Below are 23,237 nucleotides of genomic sequence, written 5' to 3'. Positions count from 1 at the left end.
TTTGGAAATACAAGGGAAAACTATGGGTGCATAGAAATACATCTGCAGTCCACCCTTAGTTTTCTGGGAAGAAGTGACTGTGATCAAATTTTTGAATATGGAGGAAATTAGTCTTTATTTATGGAAGGACAGAATCCTGTTATTCCTGGAGTGTATTATGTGGGTAGCATGCTTATTTTACCTTGCCTTGAGTTTGATATGGCACATGTTATTTGGCTATAGTTTTCCCGAAGATTTATCATGTAGAAAATCTGAATGATTTGATGTGAGGATCATGAGTTAGAACAAAACAGAACAGCAGTGCTTCTGAAATAGTACTCGATATATTTGGTGCAATTATTCCATCTGTCTAGTGGTTTTGAATGATGTTAATATTAGACTGCTGTCCACCACAGTTGATAAGTTAGCTACCAGTACACTCAATTCATAGCTGGCCATGAGCACTGAAATAATAGCTATAAGGTCTATTGTGATGCAGAACCCCCATGACATCCTTCTCGCAAAGGGGGGTGACGTCTGTAAGATGATAAAAGTCCAGCAATGCTGTACTTATATTCCTGATAAGATAAGAATAAGGAGGTAAAGAAATATACTAAGAAAATTACATACTTAAATGGAGACTTAGAGGAGTTGGAAGCTGCAGGTGCTTAGGAGGCAATTGGAAAAGGGGTTTGCTGCATTAGGCAAGTGATTTGCAAACTTAGGAAGTGGGATATCAGGCTCAATGTTGAGACCCTTTATAGTCGTTGTCATTTGTGTATTTTTTTATTTGTACTACTTCAAAGGGTACAAGTGTATACAAACAAAAAGAGAAGAGAAGCATGGAAGGGGCATAAAGAGAATGAGAAAGGATGTAGTGCTAGAGGAGATAAAACATCTGGAAAACACAAAATGTAAAATGTTGAAAAAATTAAGGTTTTGAGCTGGTCTCATCAGGTAAAATGTATGTGTTACTGTGATGGCTATCATAGCCATCAAGGGGGGACTGGAACTGCGTTATTTAGACTCCACCCTTTTATATGTCACAATTATGCAATTATATATCTATATATGACTGTACACTCACTGTGTGACTTGATTTCCTTAACATGTGCAATGCATTTAATTGTATTACTGGAATACAATCATCATAGAAACCATGCACATGCAAGTACACATATTCAATTGAACCATGTAATCGTGGTTTCTCTTATTCACATTTTGCATTTATTCTTAAAATCACAAGTGTATGTATAATCATGCATTCGAAGTTCATTTTGACTACTGAGTTAACTTAACCTGACTACTTTGACAGTACTTAAGTCTGGGTTAACGTAGGAGTTGCATTGTTCCAAGATGTGGTGCCTGAGTACATTCATTTTATGCTGGACCTTGCGTTGTTTGGTTTCCTTCCCTCACAGTTTAGTGAGCAATAATGGGGGATTGGGAGCAAATGGAGGATGGTGAACTAGTGGTGTCCTTGTCAGAAGTCATGGTATACTTGGTATCAGTGTTAATATTGTAAGCCATGGGGGTTTCTAGGGGCTTAAAATATCACACAGTGTGGTAAAGATTTAGGGGTTGATATATAAGAACTGCATCTTGACTTTCTCATTGTAGTAAAAGGTCATATGTAGCTCTGATTTCTTGTTATGTTAACCACAAACAATATATTTTTCCGCGTAAGAGTTTTTGTGTTCTTTGAGGCAAAGAAGAGAAAGCATTTATCACTGGTCCAGAAGGGTATGTTTTGGTTTTTTTAAAACATGTTTTTTTATTTATTGAGGGTTCAAACCTTCCAGCTCCAGAAAGTCAGTACAGAAACAGCAATCTCTCATTTCAGTTCAATCGTATAAAATAAAAATAAATGTACTACAAGCATTTTTGACATGTAGCCAAGATTGGAATGGAAAAAATATACATGAAGGAATAATACCTCTTAAACTAGGAGCGCATACTAATCGTAAGCATCTGCATCTCCACTTTGTATTATGCATATAGCCAGTTTAGATTTCTCAATAAACAAATCGCAAAAAACTAAATATCTTAAACTATCCCACCCCCCTCCCCCCTGGGCACACATATAAAGAATCTCCGGTCATGCCATAGGTCACTTCACCTCATTGCTCTATACAACTGAGTGATTACTCTACCTTTATTATGGTAGCATCCGTACGTTGCTCATCTGAGTCATCCTCAGTGTGGACTACCTGTGTGCCCGCCGATCTCTGCGTATCAGAGGCAATCTCCAAGGGGACCTCCAACATCAGAGCATAGCAGATCCTAGCATCCTCTTACAACGTATCATCCCTCCTGACCCTCTTCATTTAGATCCATTCCGCTGTTGCCCATTCTATCAAATCTTTGGCCCAACTTTCCACCTTGGGGGGTTGGGAGCCCATCCTCTGGATCGCTATCTGTCTCTTTGCCAGCACTAACCCCAGTTTGAGAAATCTACATATCAGCTTCTTACCCTTAGGACAGGGGAGTAAACCCAACAGTATCTCTTTAATAGACTGGGGTAGCATCCATCCTGTAACTTGGCGCAATCTCTCTAGTATGAAGTCCCAAAAAGAATTCAGTCTCGGGCCCTCCCATACCTTATGCAACAATGAGGCAGCATCACAACCACATCTGGGAAAACAGGAGGAACGATCTGGATATATTTTATGCAGCACTCGCGGTGTTAAATAGTTTGATGTATAATATTAAATTGGATAAGTTTAAATCTGATATTGAAACTGATTTTTTTTACCCCTTCATGTACCCTCTTCCATTCAGAATCTGTAAGGGGCACCTCCAACAGTTCGTCCCATCTAGACTGAATCGGAAGCTGGTGCGTAGCAAGATCCACCCGTAATGCTCTATAAATATGCGAGACCAGTCTACGGCCTCCAGCAAGACTCACAAGGGCCTGAAGGGTGGCAGCTATTGGAGGCTTCTCAGGGAACGTCAGCCATATCTCCCGTGCCCCCGCAGCCACTTTTGCATACTGAAGATATTGACCCCGGCCCAGATCAAACGTAGTCACTGCTTCCTCCCTGATCAGAAAATGCTGATTTAAATACAGATCTCCCATCATTCTACAGCCGCCCTCCACCCATCTAGAGATGAACATAACTTGAACGATCTGCCTAAATGGAACAACCGCCCATAATGGGGCCTCAGGGGCATAAGGTGCCCTTCGTATTGCAACCTTAACTGCAGACTCCCATGTAGAGGCCACATGCCTAATAATATACAAGAGATGATCAGGCACACGTGAGCCCAACAACAGTAGGTTCGGAGGTGAATTATCCCCGTGAGTGCCCCTCAACAATTCTTTCTCTCAATTATCTTGGTCGTCGAGCCATTGTACAGTATGCTGGTGCTGCGCTGCTATATAATAAAATTCAAATTTTGGCACTTCGAGACCTCCACATTCCCAAGTTCTCTGCAATGTTTGCAACTCCACTCTTTTTCGTTTGTTTCCCCACAGCAGTTCTACCAGCAGGCTGTCTAATCGGAGAAAGCACTCCTGTGGAATCCGATAAAGAGAGTTCAGCATTACATATAAACATTGGGGGAGGACCGCCATTTTTATCAGAGCCACACGTCCAATTAGTGATAAGGGTAAGGTTCGCCAAAACTCTACCGACCTACGGACGCCCTCTACACATCGTCCCATAGTTTGGTCTAAATAAGTCTCCTGCGTGTGGGTTAAGCGGACCCCCAAGTAACGCACCGAGTCTGTGACCCAGCTAATCTCCACAGTGGGCAGATCCCCCTCCTCCTTGTCTTTCAGGGTTCCCATAGGAAATAGCTGAGATTTCCCTGGGTTAAGGCAAAGGCCCAATACCGCCTGAAAAGCTGTGAATTCCTGAAGAAGCTCCGGGACTAACTCCCCGGGACGACGGAGATACACCAAGGTGTCGTCAGCATACATTGACACTACGTGCACTGCCGGACCTATCGTCATCCCCCATCATGCCATCCGGTGTCGCAGTGCCTTCGCCAGTGGCTCCATCGCCAATGCGAAAAGGAGCAGTGACAGGGGACACCCCTGACGAGTACCTCTCTGGAGTTCCAAACTGTCGGATACTTGGTTGCGGAGACGGACTCGAGCTGTTGGTCGAATATACAGGAGCTTCACCTAACTTATATATTTGTCGCCCATCCCCATTTTAGCGAGTACTGCCCAAACATAATCCCACTCAACTGTATTAAAGGCCTGTTTAATGTCTAATAGACATAGGGCCCAATCTTCGCCTAGTAAATGCGGATCATGCCATATATGTGCAAGTCGCCTCAAGTTATACTTAGTGTTCCGACCCGGAATGAACCCGGCCTGGTCAGGATGGACTAGTCTGACCATATAAGGCTGAATTCTTGCTGCCAAAACCCCACTAAGTATCTTCTCATCAACATTTAAAAGAGATATGGGCCTATAAGAAGTCGGGAACAAGGGATCTTTTCCTGGTTTAGGAACCATAGCCACCAGAACTTCCATCATGGGGGTAGGGAGTGCCCTCCTCTAAAGAGCCTCATTGTACACCTGTAAGAGGTGATCTACCAACTGTGGGGCTAATTGTTTATAAAACTCGGTCTGGAAGCCATCACTACCAGGACATTTTGCTGATTGCATGTTCTTAATTACAGTTAACATCTCCTCTTTAGTAATTGAAGCTCCTGTGGTCTCAGCGTGCGTCTCCTCCAGGGTAGGGAGCGTCACTACTCCTAAATACTCCAACAGGGCCTGCGGGCGGGCTGGGGGGCCGCTGTGCACGTCTGTTGGAAGTGATCTGCAAATGCTGCAAGTATTGCTGCTTGTGTGTGTAACACCACCCCTTGAGCATTATGAAGTTGGAGCACCGGAGTCTGTTCAGTTTCAGTGTGAATTAGTCGTGCTAGAAGTGCTCCTGATCTGTCACCCTCCATATAAAGTTGTTGTCTATAAGTGTTGTATCTATGCTTCTCCAATCGGGACCAAGCCTCTAGCAAGTCTCCCTTAACACGTGTCCACTCGGCCATATTTGTCGGGGTCTTATAGAGTGTGGACTCTATGGTTTTTAATCGTGTTTCCAAAGAGTCAATATCTGCCTTAAGCTGGCATTGAACCCCATAGGTAGTCCTCATACAGACTCCCCTGATCACAACTTTTAGCGCTTCCCATTCAGTGGCTCTTGTGGAGGTGGAGAAGGGTATGTTGTTAGTACAAAAAGGGAGAAAGTCAGTTTTAATGTGGCCCAGTTTGAAACTATGGTATTTGTCAGTTATTAAGGTTTCAGACTAGGCAGTGAGGGCTCAATGTTATTGTATTTGATGAAAGTTGTGGATAGGCCAAAAGGACAAGGATCTCTGAGGTGCTCTCACATGTATCATGTCTGAACTGTGATGAAGTATTTTGTTCAAGGTTTAATGACCAAAAAATAGCATAGAAAAGTGTCTAGACAGTTAATTTTAACAAGCAGATTCAAAATTAGACCGCTACAATATGAAATGCTATGGTATGTCTCTGTATAGAAAGAACATTTCAAACTAGAATTAATAAGTATTTATCATATTCGTTTGGCAGCACATTGAGGTACAAACCACCAGTGAAAGACCAGTATTAATTTGGAAAACATTTAGGAACACCAATCTCAAATATAAGCAAAATCAAATCTTATTGTAAAATACCTTATAAGTGCAAATTACCTTTTTCATGCAAAGTAAGTAGGATTATGGTATTACATTTGAGTGTAAAATTACATTTAGGGGCAAAATGACCTTTGGTGCAACATCAATGGGGGTGTTGAAAACAATTTTAGAACCAGAAATTATTGTGTCCAAACCTGATAACAACAAAATTTCTAGTGTGGCTTGTCAGGGGGGAGTAAGTGCTATATACATGCAATTTACATCCACTTATAAAGCACCAAGTATTATCGATACTGAGGGTAATTCCTTGTCACATTGAAGAGGAAACACAAATTAATGGGCAAAATATTACTTAGGTGCAAAATTGACCTTAGCGCCAATTGGACAGAAATGTAAAATCACTATTAGGAGTACAAGTGGTGTTTATGAACAAGACCATTAAGGTACAAAGCTTCCATCAGGGTAACACCAACAGCAGTGTGAAAACACTTCTATAGGCACAAATGCCATAGAGGTGCAAAAACCTTTGGATGCAAATGCATGTGTGAAATCATATTTAAGTTTAAAACCTCCATTAGTGCAACACCAGTTAGAATGTAGGTACATCTTATGGGAAAAAAACACATTTATGTGCAAAATTACCCTTTATGCAATAAAAATAGGAATGTGAAAACTCCTGAAGAAGCTAAACCCACCTTAAGGTGCCTAAATCCATTTAGTTGCAAGATCACATTTAGATGTAAAATTGAATTAAGATGCAAACTCACCACATCACAAAACACATAAAGCACAATTCAAGTTTATTGTGTGATTACTTAAAATCATTACAAGTTACATAAAGTGCAAGTATCACAATAAGACCACCTTGATAAAAACCCTTCGAAAATTACATTTCCTGTATGGGAACATATCTTGCAAGCACAGTAAAATTATTGCAGAACTTATAAAAATGCAATTCTTTAGGCTATTCTGTTCAAAACACCTAGGGTCATATGTAGGAAGCCTAATACCGGTCGGTAACGGCCGATTTTCGGTAAATATCCCGTTACCGACCGGTATTTAGGCTTTTGGTATATAGGGGGCACATTTCAGGATTCTGAAATTTACCGAATCGGTAAAATTACCGATTCGGTAATTTTACCGATTCGGTAAATACCGAATCCTGAAATGAGATGTAGGGGGAGTATGTCGTTGGTGTGGGGATTCGTTATTTACCACCAACTAAAAGTTGGTGGTAAATGACGAATAGCTGTGAAAAAGCATTTTTGTGCACTTTGAAGTGTGCAATGTGGCAGACATACATGCCCTTAGGGCATGTATGTGCGCCACAGGTGCACACATGCAGGAATCAGGGGTGCAACAGGGTGTCACTGTGACACCCTGCCACCCTTGATTGTGCTCCCCCCATTACCGAATCAGTATTTACCGATTCGGTAATGGTAACTGGCTTCCCATTGATTCCTATGGGCCTCCTGGCCCATAGGAATCAATGGGTAGCCAGTTACCATTACCGAATCGGTAAATGCCGATTCTAAATTACCGACCCATTCCGATTCGGTAATATTTACCGACTGATTACCTACATACAAGTTACCACTTCTTAAATACCGAATCGGTAAAGTTTGGTATTTAAGAAGTGGTAAATTGTATGCTACCTACATATGGACCCTAGTCTTCTCTCTTTTTTTTTTAAAGTGGTAATGCTTGCTGATGACGTGTGTGTAGCAGTAATGTGCTAAAACAGTTATTTTTAAACCCTTGTAAAATTTGGTCCACTTTATCTGTTTCCTTATTGCGGCAGTGCTATGTGCTATGCATACAATCAATTAGGATGCTATACATACTATAAAAACCTTTCCAAGAACTATTCTTTCAGGTAACATTCTTATTTTCTAAGTCTGCTTACCGGAAAAGTTTCCTTATTTGTGAAAAATATTTTACACCCCGGCAAGACAAAATAGTTGAGGAGCCCTCCATCCAGCTGATCACAGCTTGTCTGCATGTGTGAATGTTTAGCTCATTCAAAATAGATTTAAAAAAAGATTTTCTTAAATCCTTAACTGCAGGACATGCACACAATAAGGGGCCGATTCCGATCCTGGAAAAACCGGGTACAAACTGTCGGTCGGAGCGTTTTCTCCGTCCGACTCGTACCCGGGAAAAAAACCCTACAAACTTGCAAGTACGATTCGTACGGAAACACCATTTCCGTACGAATCGGAAAAAAGACCGGCCAACAGAAAAATACATACAAATGTGATCCGGGACACCGCGGACGTGACGTCCGGACGGAGTTTGGCAGCTTTTTACGTACCAGCAAGTACGATTCGTACCGACAGCACTCCGGACGGCAATATTTTTACGGCACCCAAAAAGTGCCGGAAAAGCGAAGTACGCCGCGAAGCGTGAGGAAAAGGGGGCCCGGTACACGCCGAACACCCCCCTATCCCCCCGTAAGTACACGCTGGACCCCCAGCCCCCCGTATGTACGGAGCGTACCCCCACCCCCGTATGTACGGAGCGTACCCCCAGCCCCCCGTATGTACGGGTCGTACCCCCAGCCCCCCGTATGTACGGAGCGTACCCCCACCCCCGTATGTACGGTGCGGACCCCCAGTGCTAAGCGCTGGGGTCCGCACCGTACATACGGGGCTGGGGGTACGCTCCGTACATACGGGGGGCTGGGGGTACGGCGCGTACACACGGGGGGGGGCTGGGGGGGTGTTCGGCGCGTACCCGGCACCTGTTTGGACATCTCCATGGTTGCTATGGGAGTTCGCTCCGGACGGTCTTTTTTCCATACAGTTGTACAATCGGACGGATGGGACGGATCGTACTTGCGGATTCGGACTTCAGTTTTCCCATTTGTACGTAAAAATGTCCGGGGACGTGTCGGAGACTTTTCCCGACCCGAGGACGTGTGGGGGAATTTTCCCAATGCGATTCGTATGGACTTTTTCCCATACGAATCGTACTTGCCAGTTTGAACGGGACTTGTACGATTCGGTCGGAAAAAACTCCAGATACGATTTGTACGGGGAATATTTTTCCAGGATCAGAATCGGCCCCTAAGTGTGTTACTGATTTGTTAAAATAACCGCATAATCAACAGTTCTCTGCTTGTTGTTTATTTTTCCATGATGGCAGTAGATCCTTTGAGTCATGCATTCCTAAACTGTAATGAATGAAGCTCTTTTTTATCTTGATGCAAAAGTGGGCTGCTAAGTAAGCTTGAGCCTTTGTGTGTGTGTAAGAATTTATCACTATCAAGTGTGATGCCGTTTGGACACAATTATTTTGTCTTCCAAGAGAGATTTCTTCTTTGCAGAGTCATTGCTAACCTTGTTCAATTTTGTCTTTTCTACCATGCTGTCCCATGCTGGTTGAAAAACTAATTCCTCTAATGATTGTATCAAATAAGCTCCCCATGTTTCTTGGTCAATTTGGGTTTTGATCTCTGCCCAGCATAAGCTGTTCAGTGAGCTGGGTTTTGATGATCAAAGTTTATGGCACAGCTTTACAAAGGAATTCATGCTTTGGAATTTATGGTTCTGGAGCCCAAATTCTATCCGTACCTGTGCGGTGGATGCAACCTTGGAAAGATTAAAGACAACCTTATATACCTTGGTCTGGAGCTCGTTCAATAACTCGGACTCCTTACCACACCACGTTTCCAGGCAGAATGACTGAGTCGGTAATGTTTGTACAGCCATCACTTTTAAGAGGTGGGGGTAAGCCGGGCAGCTTTTTTTTTTGTTCAACAGTCTGAAGGCGATTATTAATGATTGGGCTTTAGCTCTTAGATCCAATTTGTGGTCCTTATGTGTTGTGCCCTGCCCAGTTTTATACCCAGGTATTTGTATGAAGCTTACTCTTTGACTTGACCACCATTAACGTACCATTTAGACATGTTTTTCTTGGGATCCACTAGGCGTACGACCTTTGTTTTCTTTTTGTTCAATTCCAAGCTTTCCTGGTCAAGGTATATTACTAAGTTGTTTTTTGCTCTTTGCAGGCCAATCAGACTTTGACTCAGCACCACAATGTCATCTGCATAATGTGTAAATAAGGGATTGGCTCTTTGGCCAGATTTGGCGGATGACTCTTTGCTGATTTGAAACATGTGTTTGGTTATGTCTGCTAGGAACAGATTGAATTGGCTCAGTGCCAGAACACACCTTGTTTTAGGCTGTGCTGTGTATTTATTTTGGCTGATACTCCCGTCGCCTAGTTTCACTCTTGCCCAGGTTTCACTGTGGATGGCGATCATTGCATCTAGTAATTCAGTTGGTAACCCCCAAGTTTTTAGTTTATCCCAAAGTCAAGTTCTGGTGACTCTATCGAATGCTGATTTCAGGTCGATAAACCATGCAAGTAGTCGTGTTTTTCTTTTTACTGCTTTATCTGTGCCAGAATTGCCAGTCCCATCCCTGACCTAAAACCTGTTTGAAACTTTGGAATTACGCTCTTCTCTTCTATACAATCCTGGAGGTGGACTAGGATGCATGATGCGTATAATTTGGCATCTACATTGATCAGGGATATCAGTCTGTAATTTTCTGGCTTACTGCGATATCCTTGTTTAAAAATTGGGTGAATTATATTCCCTTTCCAGGAGTTTGGTACCTTGTTCTGTCTGTGGATGTAGTTGAAGAGGGGCGTAAGGTAGTCAGCCCAGAAATCGGGTACTTGTTTGAATAGAGCATTTGGAATACCATTTGGCCCTGCTGCCCCCTCAGTTTAAAGTTTTTTTTATTATTCCTCTTAGTTGTTTAGAGTCGGTTAGAGTATTTTGTTCATTGCTACTTATCTCTGGTTCTGATTGATAACAATCTTCCTGGGGCTAGAGACTGATTTTTTCTTCTCCATGCCTTTGCTCTCGAAATGATTCAAAAGCTGTGGTCTCTTTAGCATGCTCGTTGTGATCCATGTTGTTGTACATATTTTGTACATGTTGTTTCCAGATTTCTTCGCCTATTCCTGCTTCTTGTTGGAGTCTTGGTCCCTTGGTCAAGTTATTTATTATTCCCCAGAATTCCCTTCTTATCAGCAATTTGCTTGCCCAAAGTAATTTTTTCCAGATGGTTTCTTTGTACTCTGTTTTTGTTTCCCTACATTTTTCCTTGTATTTTTCCGCATTTCCTTTAGCTTGCTTTTGCCTGTTTTTTTTCCCCTTTCTTGCGGCCGCTGCTTGAAGTCGGACCTTCGTGCGATCCTTCTTTTTTGGTCTCACAGCTGAATGTTAAATCGTGGCTCCTTCCTGGTTTCTATTTTCTTTGGGTGTCCGGGAATAACTGGGAATTTTCAGATGAGGATGTGACCCAAATGTTTCCAGTTTTTTACTATTACTTATTCTTTCTGTTTCCCTATTTGATTCACATGATCCTGGATTGTATCCATGATTGTCTTTGTATCTGATCCTCTCCACTTTAGTTTCCTCAAGTCGTACTTTTCTGGGTATTGAACTAAAGGCTTTAATTTCGTTACTGAGTCAGTTTGATGTTGATATTCACGATCTTCGGAAAGTGATCACTTTCTGGCCATGCACAGACTTGAAAGGAATCAATCATGGGGATGAGATTGTTGCTAGCAAGGGTAAAATCTATAATTGATTGACTTTTTCCGCTCAGGTGCGTAATGACGGCTGGTCTATCTCCGGTTATGTTTCCGTTTAGGATTGTCAGGCCTAGAGCTTCCAACTCTCGAGTTATTTTTTGGTTTCCCAGGTCCTTCCTCTTTCTTCTGTTTGTTTTGCCCATACTGAGATTACTGTTAAAATCTCCTGAGATAATCAGATTAATATGTTCATGGGTCTTTTGCAGCACATTTATCGGGTTCACCAAGGTTAGAAATGTTTCCTTCTGCAATTTTTTCTCAGGATGAATGTATACATTGATTAGTATTAGTTGCCAGTTTATCTTATTGGAGGGAAGTTTACCAGTGAGTTTTAGTACTTGCAACCAATTTTCTCTGGCGTCTAATTCTTCTATTAACCAGCCGTATTTTGCCGTAGCGTAAATTGATAATCCCCCTCTGGGATGCCCAAAATTTGAAAAAGTTTCTGCCAAGATTTGACGTTCTATATAACCCAGGATTGGGATTGGTTTCATGTTCCATGTTCCTTGGAGCAATATTAAATCTTGGTTTTGCAAGAAGGACAAGGTTTCATGGTCTTGTCCCATTTCTCTGAAGCCATAGACATTCCAATGGCAGATCTTGATTGTGTCCAGACCCATTACTCCTGAACCGCGATTATTCTTTGAGCAGATCTTAATTCCGTCCTTGTTGTTGCTGCCTGAGTACGCCCCCGTGGTGTCATCAGGATATGTCCACAGATATTCATCAGGTGCATTTTTTGCTCAGGGCCATTGGCACCCTGGACCAGTCCTGGTTGTTAACTTGCTGACCACCACCACATCTCCGGACACCTGAAAAAACTCCATTGGCTACCCGTCAACAAGCGGATCACCTTCCGACTACTCACCCACGCACACAAAGCCCTTCACAACCTCGGACCCAAACTCATCAACAACCGCGTCTCCTTCTACACTCCCCCGCGCACTCTGTGCTCCACCGGACAGGCCCTGGCAGCCGTACCCCGCATCCGCAAAGCCACCGCCGGAGGAAGATCCTTCTCTTTTCTAGCAGCGAAGACCTGGAACTCTCTGCCCAGCCACCTTCGCGCCATACCTGACCACCTCTCCTTCAGAAGGCAGCTCAAGACCTGGCTCTTCGAGCACTGACCCCCCCCCCCCCCCCCCCCCACCCTCCCAGCGCCTTGAGACCATTGATGAGTGAGTAGCGCGCTTTATAAATGCGATTGATTGATTGATTGATTGACTTTCAAAATTTGATGGGTTTGCTGTTACATCTTTTTGGGTTGAGTTATTTTGTGCAGATGGCGAGATGTTTCTTGCGCCACGTGGGCAGGTTTTTTGGCCCTTCCCTGTGGTTTGTCCAGTTTTTGGTATTGTTGTACTTTGTAAAAGGGGGTATGGATATTTTGGCCATTTATAAAGCCTTAAAGTAATTCCATAGGCTTCAAATGCTGTTCTTGTTGCATAAATCCAGTCCACTAGTTCCTTGGAGGTCCAAGTTGTCAAAGACTCCTCTGTGTCTGGGGAAGATGCCGTTTGCTGGAATTCTACAGCTAGAAGATCTTGTGATGATATTCCCTTTAGTTCCGGTATCTATTTAAACAGCCTTAACAAGTTTCCTAGGTTCAATATGTTTTGTCTTCCTTTGGTTGGGTTCTCTGGCACAAATGTCAGTTTTGATGGGATCTTTATGGTGTTGTTTAAAGATTTTGTGGTCTCTTCTTTGGCTGGTTAACATTTTTGGGTGTAGTATATTTCGAGGCCAATTTGATTTTCTTGATCAACAGGTTTTTTGGGGGCCCTTTCTTGTAATAAGGCTGTGAAGTTTCCTTCCTTGTTTTCGATTCCCGGGTTCCCAGGTTTTATGTAAGTTAATGCCCATGGGATCTCAATTTAAACTCTGTGCGCCCCTTCCTATTTATGGTTACTGTAATCGGGATTTGGTTGCTTTGTTCCCTGTTTTTTATTTCATCAGAAAACTTTACCCCTGGAATTTCTTCCACTTTGGCAGGTTTATTCGATTTCCTTTCCAGCTCTTTTGTGATGGCTTTTTGTGGCCCCTCGTCTGAGCTTAAGTCTCTACGACCTGGAGGTGCTGTTGCTCTATGAACCCCTAGGGTTCTTACTTCCCCTTCTTCATTGTTAATCGGTTGTTTTTGGTCAGATCTCCCTGTCCCTGGTCCTTGCTTTTGCACCTCTTTGTGGAGCTCTTCTTGTTTGATTATGTAGTGTTTTCCATGTTATTTTTCACTTGTTTGCTGGAAGCTTGATTGGACGAATGCTCTTGAATTTTGTTTGGTTTATTGAGGTTGACTGAATAATTAGATAGGTTGGACCCTGCGATTGAGGTACGTGGCGTTTTCTTCTTTCTGAATCCTATTTTTTTACTGAACTTTGGTTGTTTAGTGAATATTGAATAGATTTTCCCGGAGCCTGAGGTGGTTTGATTGCTATGCTTAAGCCTGGCCTTCCTGGCGCGTTTTCGTTACCTTTTCAAGGCTTTTCCAATTAACGAAGGATTAGAGGCAGTCTGTGTTGCCTCAGCTTGATTATACCATGAGCCGATCTTTTCCTCTATTGCCTCTTCCTCCGCTTCCCCTTCGTTTTTGCCTCTTGTCGCTTTTGTAATCTTTGGGGGCTCCTCTTTGTCTTTATTCTCGTTTTTCTTTTGAGGCCCAGTTATAGGTTCTGCTTTGCATGTTGGTTGAACTGCCCCTTATATGTCTGTAAGTATTTCTGGGAGCACATAAAGCACAAATTACGTTTAGGAGTAAGACAGAAGCTAATTTAGGAGTAAAAGCATATTTAGATGAAAAAGAACCATTGATGCTGATCAGCAGGATGGTGGAAGCGCTTTGAGGAGCAGAAATTCACCTCCATTACAGATCATGAATGCTTTTCTTCACTATTTAAGCATTGCATGTGGCGGTATTCATTAGGCAGGGATACTAACTCGGATAATAACCAATATCTATTGTTGAGACTGGAATTCTCTGCCCTGATCCTAAATAGAATGGTCCTATCTTGGCTAAAGGGGCCTGCACCAACCAAATTAATGGCTGATGAAATCAGACCCCAAGCCCCCTTGATGTACATTTTTTTTTTTTTTGTCAAACATATTTTTATTGAACTTTTTCCAAAGTACATCATACATCAATGCTATCATTTCATCTCTCGGAGGGGGTGGTGTAGGATTCAACAAGGCTGTGAGTGGCTACAGTTACATAATGCTCAATATAAGCCCAACCCCGGTCTCAATGGTTTGCTTAAATGAAGGTTACAGTTTCTTACAGTAGCGGGGCTTGGGGTAGATCTTTAAAATCAGTTAGTGATAGCAGATAGGTCAGCGTGCATCCCATCTTTCTTTTGCGATGGTAAACGTCCTAGGTCCTCCAGTCGGAGGAAGCCACTGGGAATGAGTTACAAATACGTAGGAACAACCCCCAACCGGGAGGCAGCAAAAACAGAAACAAAGAAAACCCCCTCCCCTACAATGGTGGCGGCAGCATCCATACAGTGTATTTGGCTGGTGGCATGGGAGGCAGCTCAAAGTTGAAAGATATGAAGTGCTCTAATGGTGGAAGGACAGACAGCTGATGGTAGACCACGTGAGAGGAAGGTGACTAGGGGGCCCCATTTGAATTCAAAGTTCTTAAAATCGTCACTAAAGACGGCTGACATTCGTTCCAGACTGAGCAACTTCCATAGTCGAGAATGCCAAAGGGAGATTGCTGGCACCTACTTTCTTTTCCAAACAGCTGCCAGGGTAACCTTCGCTGCTCCTATACAGAGCCACATGATTGTCTTATCTGCTCGGGTCTGGTGCTCTAAGGAGGGGTTGTGAAGCCCCAGTAGGACCCCTGCCATGGTGGTCGGGATAGGGTATCCTAGCATATCTTTAATGTGCGCGAGTATTTCTTCCCAAAAGGGGCGAATAGTCGGGAAATCCCACCATATGTGTTGGAAGTCTCCCAGTAGCCCACACCCTCTCCAGCATCTATCAGAAGTGGTGGGAAAGATTGCCTAAGCCTGGATGGATGGAGATACCAGTCCATCATAGTCTTAAGGTGGGCTTCCCGTAGCTCAGAGGAATGATTGAATCTTGTGATGTCTTTCCATAAGTGCCTCCATTCGTCATCAGAGATACCGCATTGTAGTATTCCTTCCCACATGGACATGTATTGTGGTCGCGGGGAGAATGTGGTGGTGAGTAAGAATTTATATATGAATGAAATCGCCCCCCTCATGGAAGCGGTCTTTGTGAGGAAGGATTCAAACTTTGAGAGAGGGCGGGTGGCTGCCTCACGCACTTGGGGTGTAAGGGCCCAATGCATTAACTGGGGACAGTGGTATCGCTCTGTGTTCCCTAGGCTATAATCTCGCTGACAGTTGTCAAAGGTGGGGGGGTCAATATTGTGAAAAAGATGAGTCAGACCAAGGCATCCTCTCTCCCTCCAAGCATCGAAATGTCCCTCTTGCAGGCCTGGCGGAACGCTGGGTTAAAATGGAGTGGTTTAAATGGTGAGGGGAAAGAGGTCCACCTATCATCTCCTGCAACCGTGTCCCAAACTTTCAGAGTGGTGCGTGTAGGAGTGGCAATGTAGGCATTTTTGGGTCTATCACTTTTAGGGCGCCAAACCAAGTCCCAGATAGTCCTCCCTGTCACAATACGGTCCATATGTAACCAGTGCTTATCGGATTCCCGTTTTGACCACTCAATCAGGACTCTTAACTGTGCTGCTTTATAATATAATTGGATGTCTGGAAGTCCCACTCCACCCTCCGTGCGGGAGCAACGTGGCAGGAAGAAGGAGAAGCGAGTGCGTCCCCCTTGCCAAAGGAAATGTAGAAGCATAGTTTTAACTCGCCGGAAGAAATCTCTCTCCAATTCTATGGGCAGGGCCTGGAATAGATAAAGAAGCTTAGGAAGAAGTGTCATTTTCACCGCGTGTATCCGACCGAGCCACGACAAGAGGAGGGGTTTCCACTTTGTGAGTTCTGTTTGGATACGAGTGAGGATGGGAGGGAAATTAGCTGCGTAGAGCCCTTCTACCCTCGGTGTTAATTGGACTCCCAGATATTGTATAGAGGAGGTAGTCCACAAGAGAGGAGTTAGAGATTGGAGCCTGCGGACTTCCGTTTGCGGTAATGTAAGGTCGAGGATATAAGATTTGCTGAAATTTATTTTAAAACCTGCTACCGCTTCAAAGCGTTCAAGTTCTGACTGTAAAGATGGGAGGGACGTGGCCGGTTCGGAAAGGGACAAGAGAACATCGTCCGCGAAGAGGGAAATTTTATGGGGTTCCCCAGTGAATGGTATCCCCTGAGCTACAGGATTAGCTGTAATCGCCATCGCAAGGGGCTCAATGCTAAGGGCAAAAAGTAGGGGCGAAAAGGGACACCCCTGTCTGGTGCTTCTAGAGTGGAAGAAGGAGGATGAACGTACCCCGTTGATTACCACCCTAGAGCGAGGTTGAATGTAATTAGCTCAAATCATGGTTAGGAATTTGGGTGAAAATCTGAACGCCGTGAGTGTGTGGAACAGGAATGCCCAGTCAACCCTGTCGAAGGCTTTCTCAGCATCGAGTCCCACCAAAACAGCGGGGATCTGACGTCTGTTGGCCTTCTCTATAAGGTGAATAATTTGACGGGTGTTATCATGGGTTTGACGGCCTTTAATAAACCCTGATTGGTCAGAGTGTATGAGATCAGGCATAAGGTCGTTCAATCTTTTAGCTATAATGGAGGAGTACAGTTTCGCGTCGAGTTTTAGAAGCGCGATAGGTCGATATGAGGCACATTGTTGGGGATCTTTCCTGGGTTTGAGTATCATGGAAATCATGGCCTCAGTCATGGACGCAGCGGTCTCACCCTCTTCGGCCATCATATTAAAGAGCTGCATGAGGTGGGGGCAGATGTCAGGAGAAAAAGTTTTATAAAAGAGGGCGCTATACCTGTCCGGGCCTGGGGCTTTGTGGGGCTTAAGGGCTTTAATAGCAAGATTGACTTTGTCGTGGGTAATAGGAGCGGTGAGTAACTCGTTCCATTCTTTAGAAACCTGAGGGAAGGGCATTGTCCAGATATAGTCCTGTTGGGCATCTGAGTCTAAATCGTCCCTAGAGTAAAGGGTTTCGTAAAATGAGCTGAAGATCTCGGCTTTGTCTTCATGCCTGTGTGTAACCTTCCCAGATGGACCCTGAATTCTGCCTATGTACTCTCTCTCCCGCTTATCTCTTAGCTGCCTAGCTAGGTGTTTACTGATCTTGTTGCCCTGGGAGTAGGATAAATGTCAGAGTTTAAGGAGTGTGAATTCTGCTCTATTGTTATAAATATCTTGAAGTTTGCCCCGGAGCGCTGTCAAATTGCGAAGGGTTTGCCGCGTGGGATTCAGTTTGTGAACGTTTTCGATAGAGGTCAGTTCCTGCTCCAATTGCTCCCTTTCTCTAGAGCGTTGCACATTTAACGCTGAGTTGAGGGCAATACATTTCCCCCGGAAGACCGCCTTAAATGAGTCCCAAGTGGTAAACTCCGACGTATTCTCTGGTTTATTAACATCAAGAAATTCCATAATTGTTTCTCTAAGCTTAGTACAGGATTCCTTATCCCGCGCTAGCGAGGCTGGGAAATACCATCTGGGAGCGGTTGGAGCGTTCCCACACCAGGACAGGCAGATGAAAAGCAGGCTATGATCTGACACTGAAAGAGGGAATATCTTGGCCTCTTGAAGGGCACCTAACAGGAATTGGCTAATAAAGATATTGTACAGTCAGGCGTATGTACGATGGGCATGTGAATAGAAAGTGTAGCCTCGGGTGTGTGGGTAAAGGGTACGCCAGGCATCTAACAAGCCCAGGTCGTGGATGTGCTGCTGAGTGTCAGTGGAAAAGGAGCCTACGTCTGAGCGATATGAGTGGGTGCTGTCCAACTCTTTTTGCCAAGTCAGGTTGAAATCCCCCATGAGGACCATCAGCCCCTCCACAAAATCCAGCAGCCTCCCCAATAGCGTGTGAAAGAATAACGTCTGCCCAGTGTTGGGGGCGTATACCGCTACAAAGGTGCAAATTTTCCCTCTCAGAAGGCCCTTGGCCATGATCCACCGGCCATCTTTATCACTAAGAACATCTAGGGGTTGGAATTGTATGGAAGAACGGAACATAAGCGACACTCCTATGTGTTTCGTAAGAGCCGAGGATCTATAAATTAATGGGTACTGTTTATGTCTAAGGCGCGTATCTTCGGCTCTGGCTAAGTGTGTCTCCTGTAAGGCACCACATCAAGATGATGATCTATAATATACTTCCATACCTTTTGGCGTTTTTGAGGGGAAATAAGACCTTTAACGTTCCAGGTTCCAATGCTGATAGTCATAATATCAAAGTGAAAAACACCAACTCTCTGAAAGTCCCACCAGCCTAACTGTGTCCCATGTTCTCTCCATTCCCCAAAGGAGCGTGTACTGCCATCGCGCTTCAACTGCAGGTGCAAAGATGTCAAAGAGCCCGCCAGAGCTAAAGGTTAAAAAGCCGCCACCATGTCTCACCCAACCAAAGGAAAACAAACATAAACAGAAATGCGATACCAAGAATCACTTCCAGTTCCCCGCTTGGGGGTGGAAGGCCCCCACAGGGACTAGGGGGGACAACAGGTCCGAGGACCCCGTCCAGGTCCGCCCGGCACTAAACACAAAGGAAAAAACAACATCTGAGTGCGGCTGAAGTGCAGCTAATAGTACAGGTCCATTCCTGGAGAAGAAAGCACAGATAGTTCACCTGCAATGGAAAGTAAAACATGATGCAGGCCCCAGTAAGCATAAAAGGTCACCGCACAATTGTGACATCAGCATCCAACCTAAAATAGCTTTAGAAAAAAGATAAAGGCACTGTTCTTACATATGGAAGGAAGGTAGTCCATGGCTTCTCCACTTCCCCATCCGGTGACGGGGGCACCAGGGGCAGGGACCCATGGAGATCCGAAGGTGGAAATCATGGATAGCAGCCGGGGACCGTCCGCCGGCACTGGGTGTCTCCAAAGATGTCGGTCTCAGCAGAAAAATGTTTGTGATGCCATGAGACCCAGTTCAAGCACAGAAGGGAAACATCGCATCACCCCTGGTTCGGTCATTAGAAGTTCATCGGCGGCCCCTGCGGGAGCCTGCAGACCAGGCAGAAGTCGATGGTGGACCTAGGGAAGACTCTCCATTTTTATCTTGTGTGGGGTCAGGGTCATCGGTCGGGAGACCCAGAAGCCCCAGTCCTTCCTTTAAGTCAGTAATATGACGGCGTTTGTTTTTAAATTGAAAACTGAGTCTGAACGGGTAGGTCCATCTGTATCTAATGTGATCATCCCGCAGTTTGTCAGTGATGGTCCTAAACAGCTGTCTCCGAGCCAAAGTCGTCTGCACCAAATCTTGATAGAGGGAGCATGAATGATCTTGGAATGAGATGTATCCCTTTGTCCTGGCCGCTTGCAACACTACCTCCTTAACTTTGAAAGAGTGTAACTTCGCTAGAATGTCACACAGTCTTTTCTTCTCGCCAGCCTGCAGACTACCCACACGGTGTACCCTGTCCAGCTTGATTTTAAGGGTTTGGGGAGCCAGAATCTCTGCGAACAGCCCCTCTACAAAGGCCGCCAGGTCGGGCCCCTCTGCGCCCTCTTCAAGGTCTCTAATTTGTATGTTCTCCCTCCATGTTCTATTTTCAAGGTCCTCCGCCTTCAGTTGTGTCTGGTGCAGCTGGTCCCGGAGAGTGCGGACATCAGTAGAGAGTCACTCTTGCTCTTGAAATTGCGTTTCCAGATCCAATACCCTGGTGCCCACAGAGTCCACATCATGCTGGAGGGAGGTCAAGTGCTCCGTTAGGTCCGTCCGTAGTTGATCCATAGAGGTTTTGATGTCTTGGCTAAGATCTTTGCGTAATTCAGTTTTAAAATCTTTGAACATGGTCAGTAAGTCCGTCTTCGTGAGTGTCGTAGCTGTGGCCCCAGTGTCTCCCCACAGCATCAGGCATTTGTCTGAAGGGACGAAGAAGTCCGACACTTTACTCGTTGTCTTGCTCGTCGCCTTCTCTGGCGGCATATGGAGTTGACCAAGATGGCCCCTGTGAAGCTAGTAAGGGCGGCGAAGCTATATGGGGCCCAGGTTGCAGAGGGTCGAGCGAAATGGGTTAGTCAGAGGAAGGGCCGCAGGACAGCAAGGCATGGCAACGTCAAGAGAGTGGTAATCCCATATCCATGGACTTGCTATGTGAGCTTCACCCTATCTAGCTGGCGCCAGTACCGTTATGCGGGAGTGTGACCGCCACTTGAGAGCTGATGTGAGGAATCGTGGTCTGCACTCTGACCAGCCAGGATGGGGTGAAGAGGGACCTCTTCGGGTGTAGTTGGTAGTCACCAGCTCAGTGCTGCTAGTCTCAGACGTCTTCAGCAGGCACAAGGCACAGGAACAAGGATCCACCGCTAGTGCGCATTCTCCATTACAGAGCAGGATGGGCGCCACTGCAGGCAAATGAATCGGTGGCAATGTAGAGCAGCACTACGTGACCCCTGGACAGGCCAGTGGGGTCGTCAACCCAGCTGCAGTAGAGACATAAGGGCAGCAATACGTGGCAACAGGAGCAGCTTTTGTTGTGTGAGAGGCAGCAAGCGCTGGGCCCAGACGGTCAAGCAGAGGCACCGATCGGTAGTTGCGGGTCAGGCAGGCGCGGGAAGGCAGATTGCGGCGGGGGCCACCTCCAGTGTAGTGGCGCTACCGAGGCCCCTGAGGTTGTGTTTAACTAGTGGCAGCCGCTGTGTCCCTTATATTGCGTCCTTTAAAAATACCTCCTATACAGGGTTGCAACCATCGGCGCTCTCGGCAGGGCTCCGACTGCCATTTTGTTCGCTGTCGCCTCCTCCCCTGCCTCGCAGACCTACGCCGTCCCCACGGAACCAGCAGCGCCTCAGGTAGGAAGCATGAGCGTCGCTCAGAACTTCCTTCAGTCGCCAGGAGCTGGGCCGGAGCTGGGCCGGAGCAGCACATCGACTGGGAGCTGAGACGGTCTACGTCCGATCGGCCATCTTGCTCGGCCACGCCCCCCTACATTTTTTATTTTGATGGCATGCACACTAAAGATGTATAAATATAGGTGAGACAAGAGGTATTTACATGCAAGGGCTCATTCTCCTTATTAACAAGTACATAAAAAAACTGGAGCCCAACTCAGACATGTGAGCCAATTCCCCTATTCAAAAAAGGACAAGGCTTTTTGTTGTATAACCCTCACTGACCAAGGTTACCCCTTGGTGGCATGATTCATCATTGGATTCTTACTGCTCCACTACAGAACAGGGCATGTTGCTACCTGTGACTTACATGGGAGCACTGTATAGTTTACACAAAATAATGTTGGATAGTAGTTGGGTGGGTTCTTTAGCTATGAAAAATACTTGTCTGGTAGGAAAATGTTTTTTATTATGTTCTTCAGACTGTATGATTAAAACAGGAAAGAGCAGTACAAAGTAGCAGAAGCTACTCCCCTATGGTGAAGGAGCTTCGCATGCCCAGTGTTTATTATTGTTTTATTTTGTTGCCCAGAGTCTTTGGGGTGTGGACAGGGGGATGAGGGGCAACACAGGGAGTAGTATGCACTGTTATCAGTGTGCATGACGGCTCGGCCTGCTGTCTCTGGCCAGCCAAACTGTCACGCGCACTGAAGCTTTCTCCAACCCAGCTGAGTTGTTGAGTTGGATACAGCAAACACAGGCTCTCTGTCTCCCTGAGAGCATAAATCATTGGCGCTCACGCCAATCCTGAAGCTGCTCTCATTTATGAGAGCAGCTTCAGGATTGTCCGCAGGGGAGTCGGGACCTTGCAGTGGAGCCACAAGAGGAGCAGAAGAGAGGCGATGCGGCAGGCTGCAGGTAGCAGGTAAGTTCTCTTTTTCCCCCTTTTTTTCTTTGTTGTCTCCCCCTACCTTCCTCTGCCCTGCCACTCTCCTCTAAACACCGACCGATTATGGTAAAAAGTGTGTTTGGATTTAATGATGCTACTTTCTAAACGATCTACATCTTTCAAGCCATCCTTTCCTATGGCTTTCTTCAGGACCTTTGATGCTATCTCAGGTTACTAGAAAATACGAGACCTTGATACAAGTATGACTATAGTCTTGCCTTGCCACCGGAGGACCAATGAAGGAATAGTATTGTTTTTTATATATAACACAGACTGAAACACCAAGCAGGTGTAAGTTGTATTTGCACATGCAGAGTGTGTGAAGTCATGACACTTTGCATTTCTAATGAGTTTGAACTTAGAGTCGTGTCAGGGAGTGTATTCCTTGGGTCTGACAAAAGTCACTGGGAAGGGTGGCTTGGAACTTGTAGACTGTTTAGAAAGTTGGATCATTAGATCCACTCATACTTTCTACTGTTCTTCCCAATTTTAATCATATTGTCTGGAGGACAGAATAAAACAAAGTTTTCCTACCAGACAGATATTTTCAACCTCTAACAAACCCCTCCAACTCCTGTCCCCGATCATTTTGGGTAGACTATACAGTGCTCCCTTTTAAGTCACAGGTAGCGGCTCGCACCTTTCTGCAGTGGAACGGGAAGAACCCAATGATGAAGCAGGGCTCAAGTTTTTTAATGTGCATGAACACTAAAGCTGTCTGAGAGGAGATCTAACAATGGTCTATGGTGCCCAGAAATGTGGGAGAGAAAAGAGAGAATGGGGAAAGATCAGTCTAATATTTGTATATGAAACCCTAATTATATCATGCATGTATTTTATTAATGCAAATATAGGTTTAAAATCCTTCATGATCCTTGTTTTTTTCTACAGAGAACAAAGATTATGATGCATATTTATCATACACCAAAGTGGATCCAGACCATTGGAATCAGGAAACAGGGGAAGAAGAACGTTTTGCTCTGGAAATATTGCCTGATATTCTTGAAAAGCATTATGGGTATAAGCTGTTCATACCAGACAGAGATTTGATTCCAACTGGAAGTAAGTAACATGTATTTTTTCAGTAGGCAAACTGATGAACCACTGCTCAA

The 23,237-nt window shown here is 44.9% G+C and overlaps 1 protein-coding gene across 1 annotated transcript in view; it reads left to right on the top strand.

Moving 5' to 3' along the window:
• IL1RAPL1 (interleukin 1 receptor accessory protein like 1) overlaps window positions 1-23,237 on the top strand; it is a 2,372,066-nt gene that overhangs the window by 2,246,641 nt on the left and 102,188 nt on the right. The window contains exon 11 of the mRNA XM_085622432.1: window positions 23,017-23,187. Coding sequence (XP_085478558.1) covers window positions 23,017-23,187 — 171 coding nt within the window. The remainder of the gene's footprint in view (window positions 1-23,016; window positions 23,188-23,237) is intronic.

This window comes from Triturus cristatus, chromosome 8 (genome assembly GCF_964204655.1).
Source record: "Triturus cristatus chromosome 8, aTriCri1.1, whole genome shotgun sequence".
Lineage (NCBI taxonomy): Eukaryota > Metazoa > Chordata > Amphibia > Caudata > Salamandridae > Triturus > Triturus cristatus.
The sequence above is the reverse complement of the archived record's forward strand: the minus strand, read 5'-3'. Positions and strand labels throughout refer to the sequence as shown.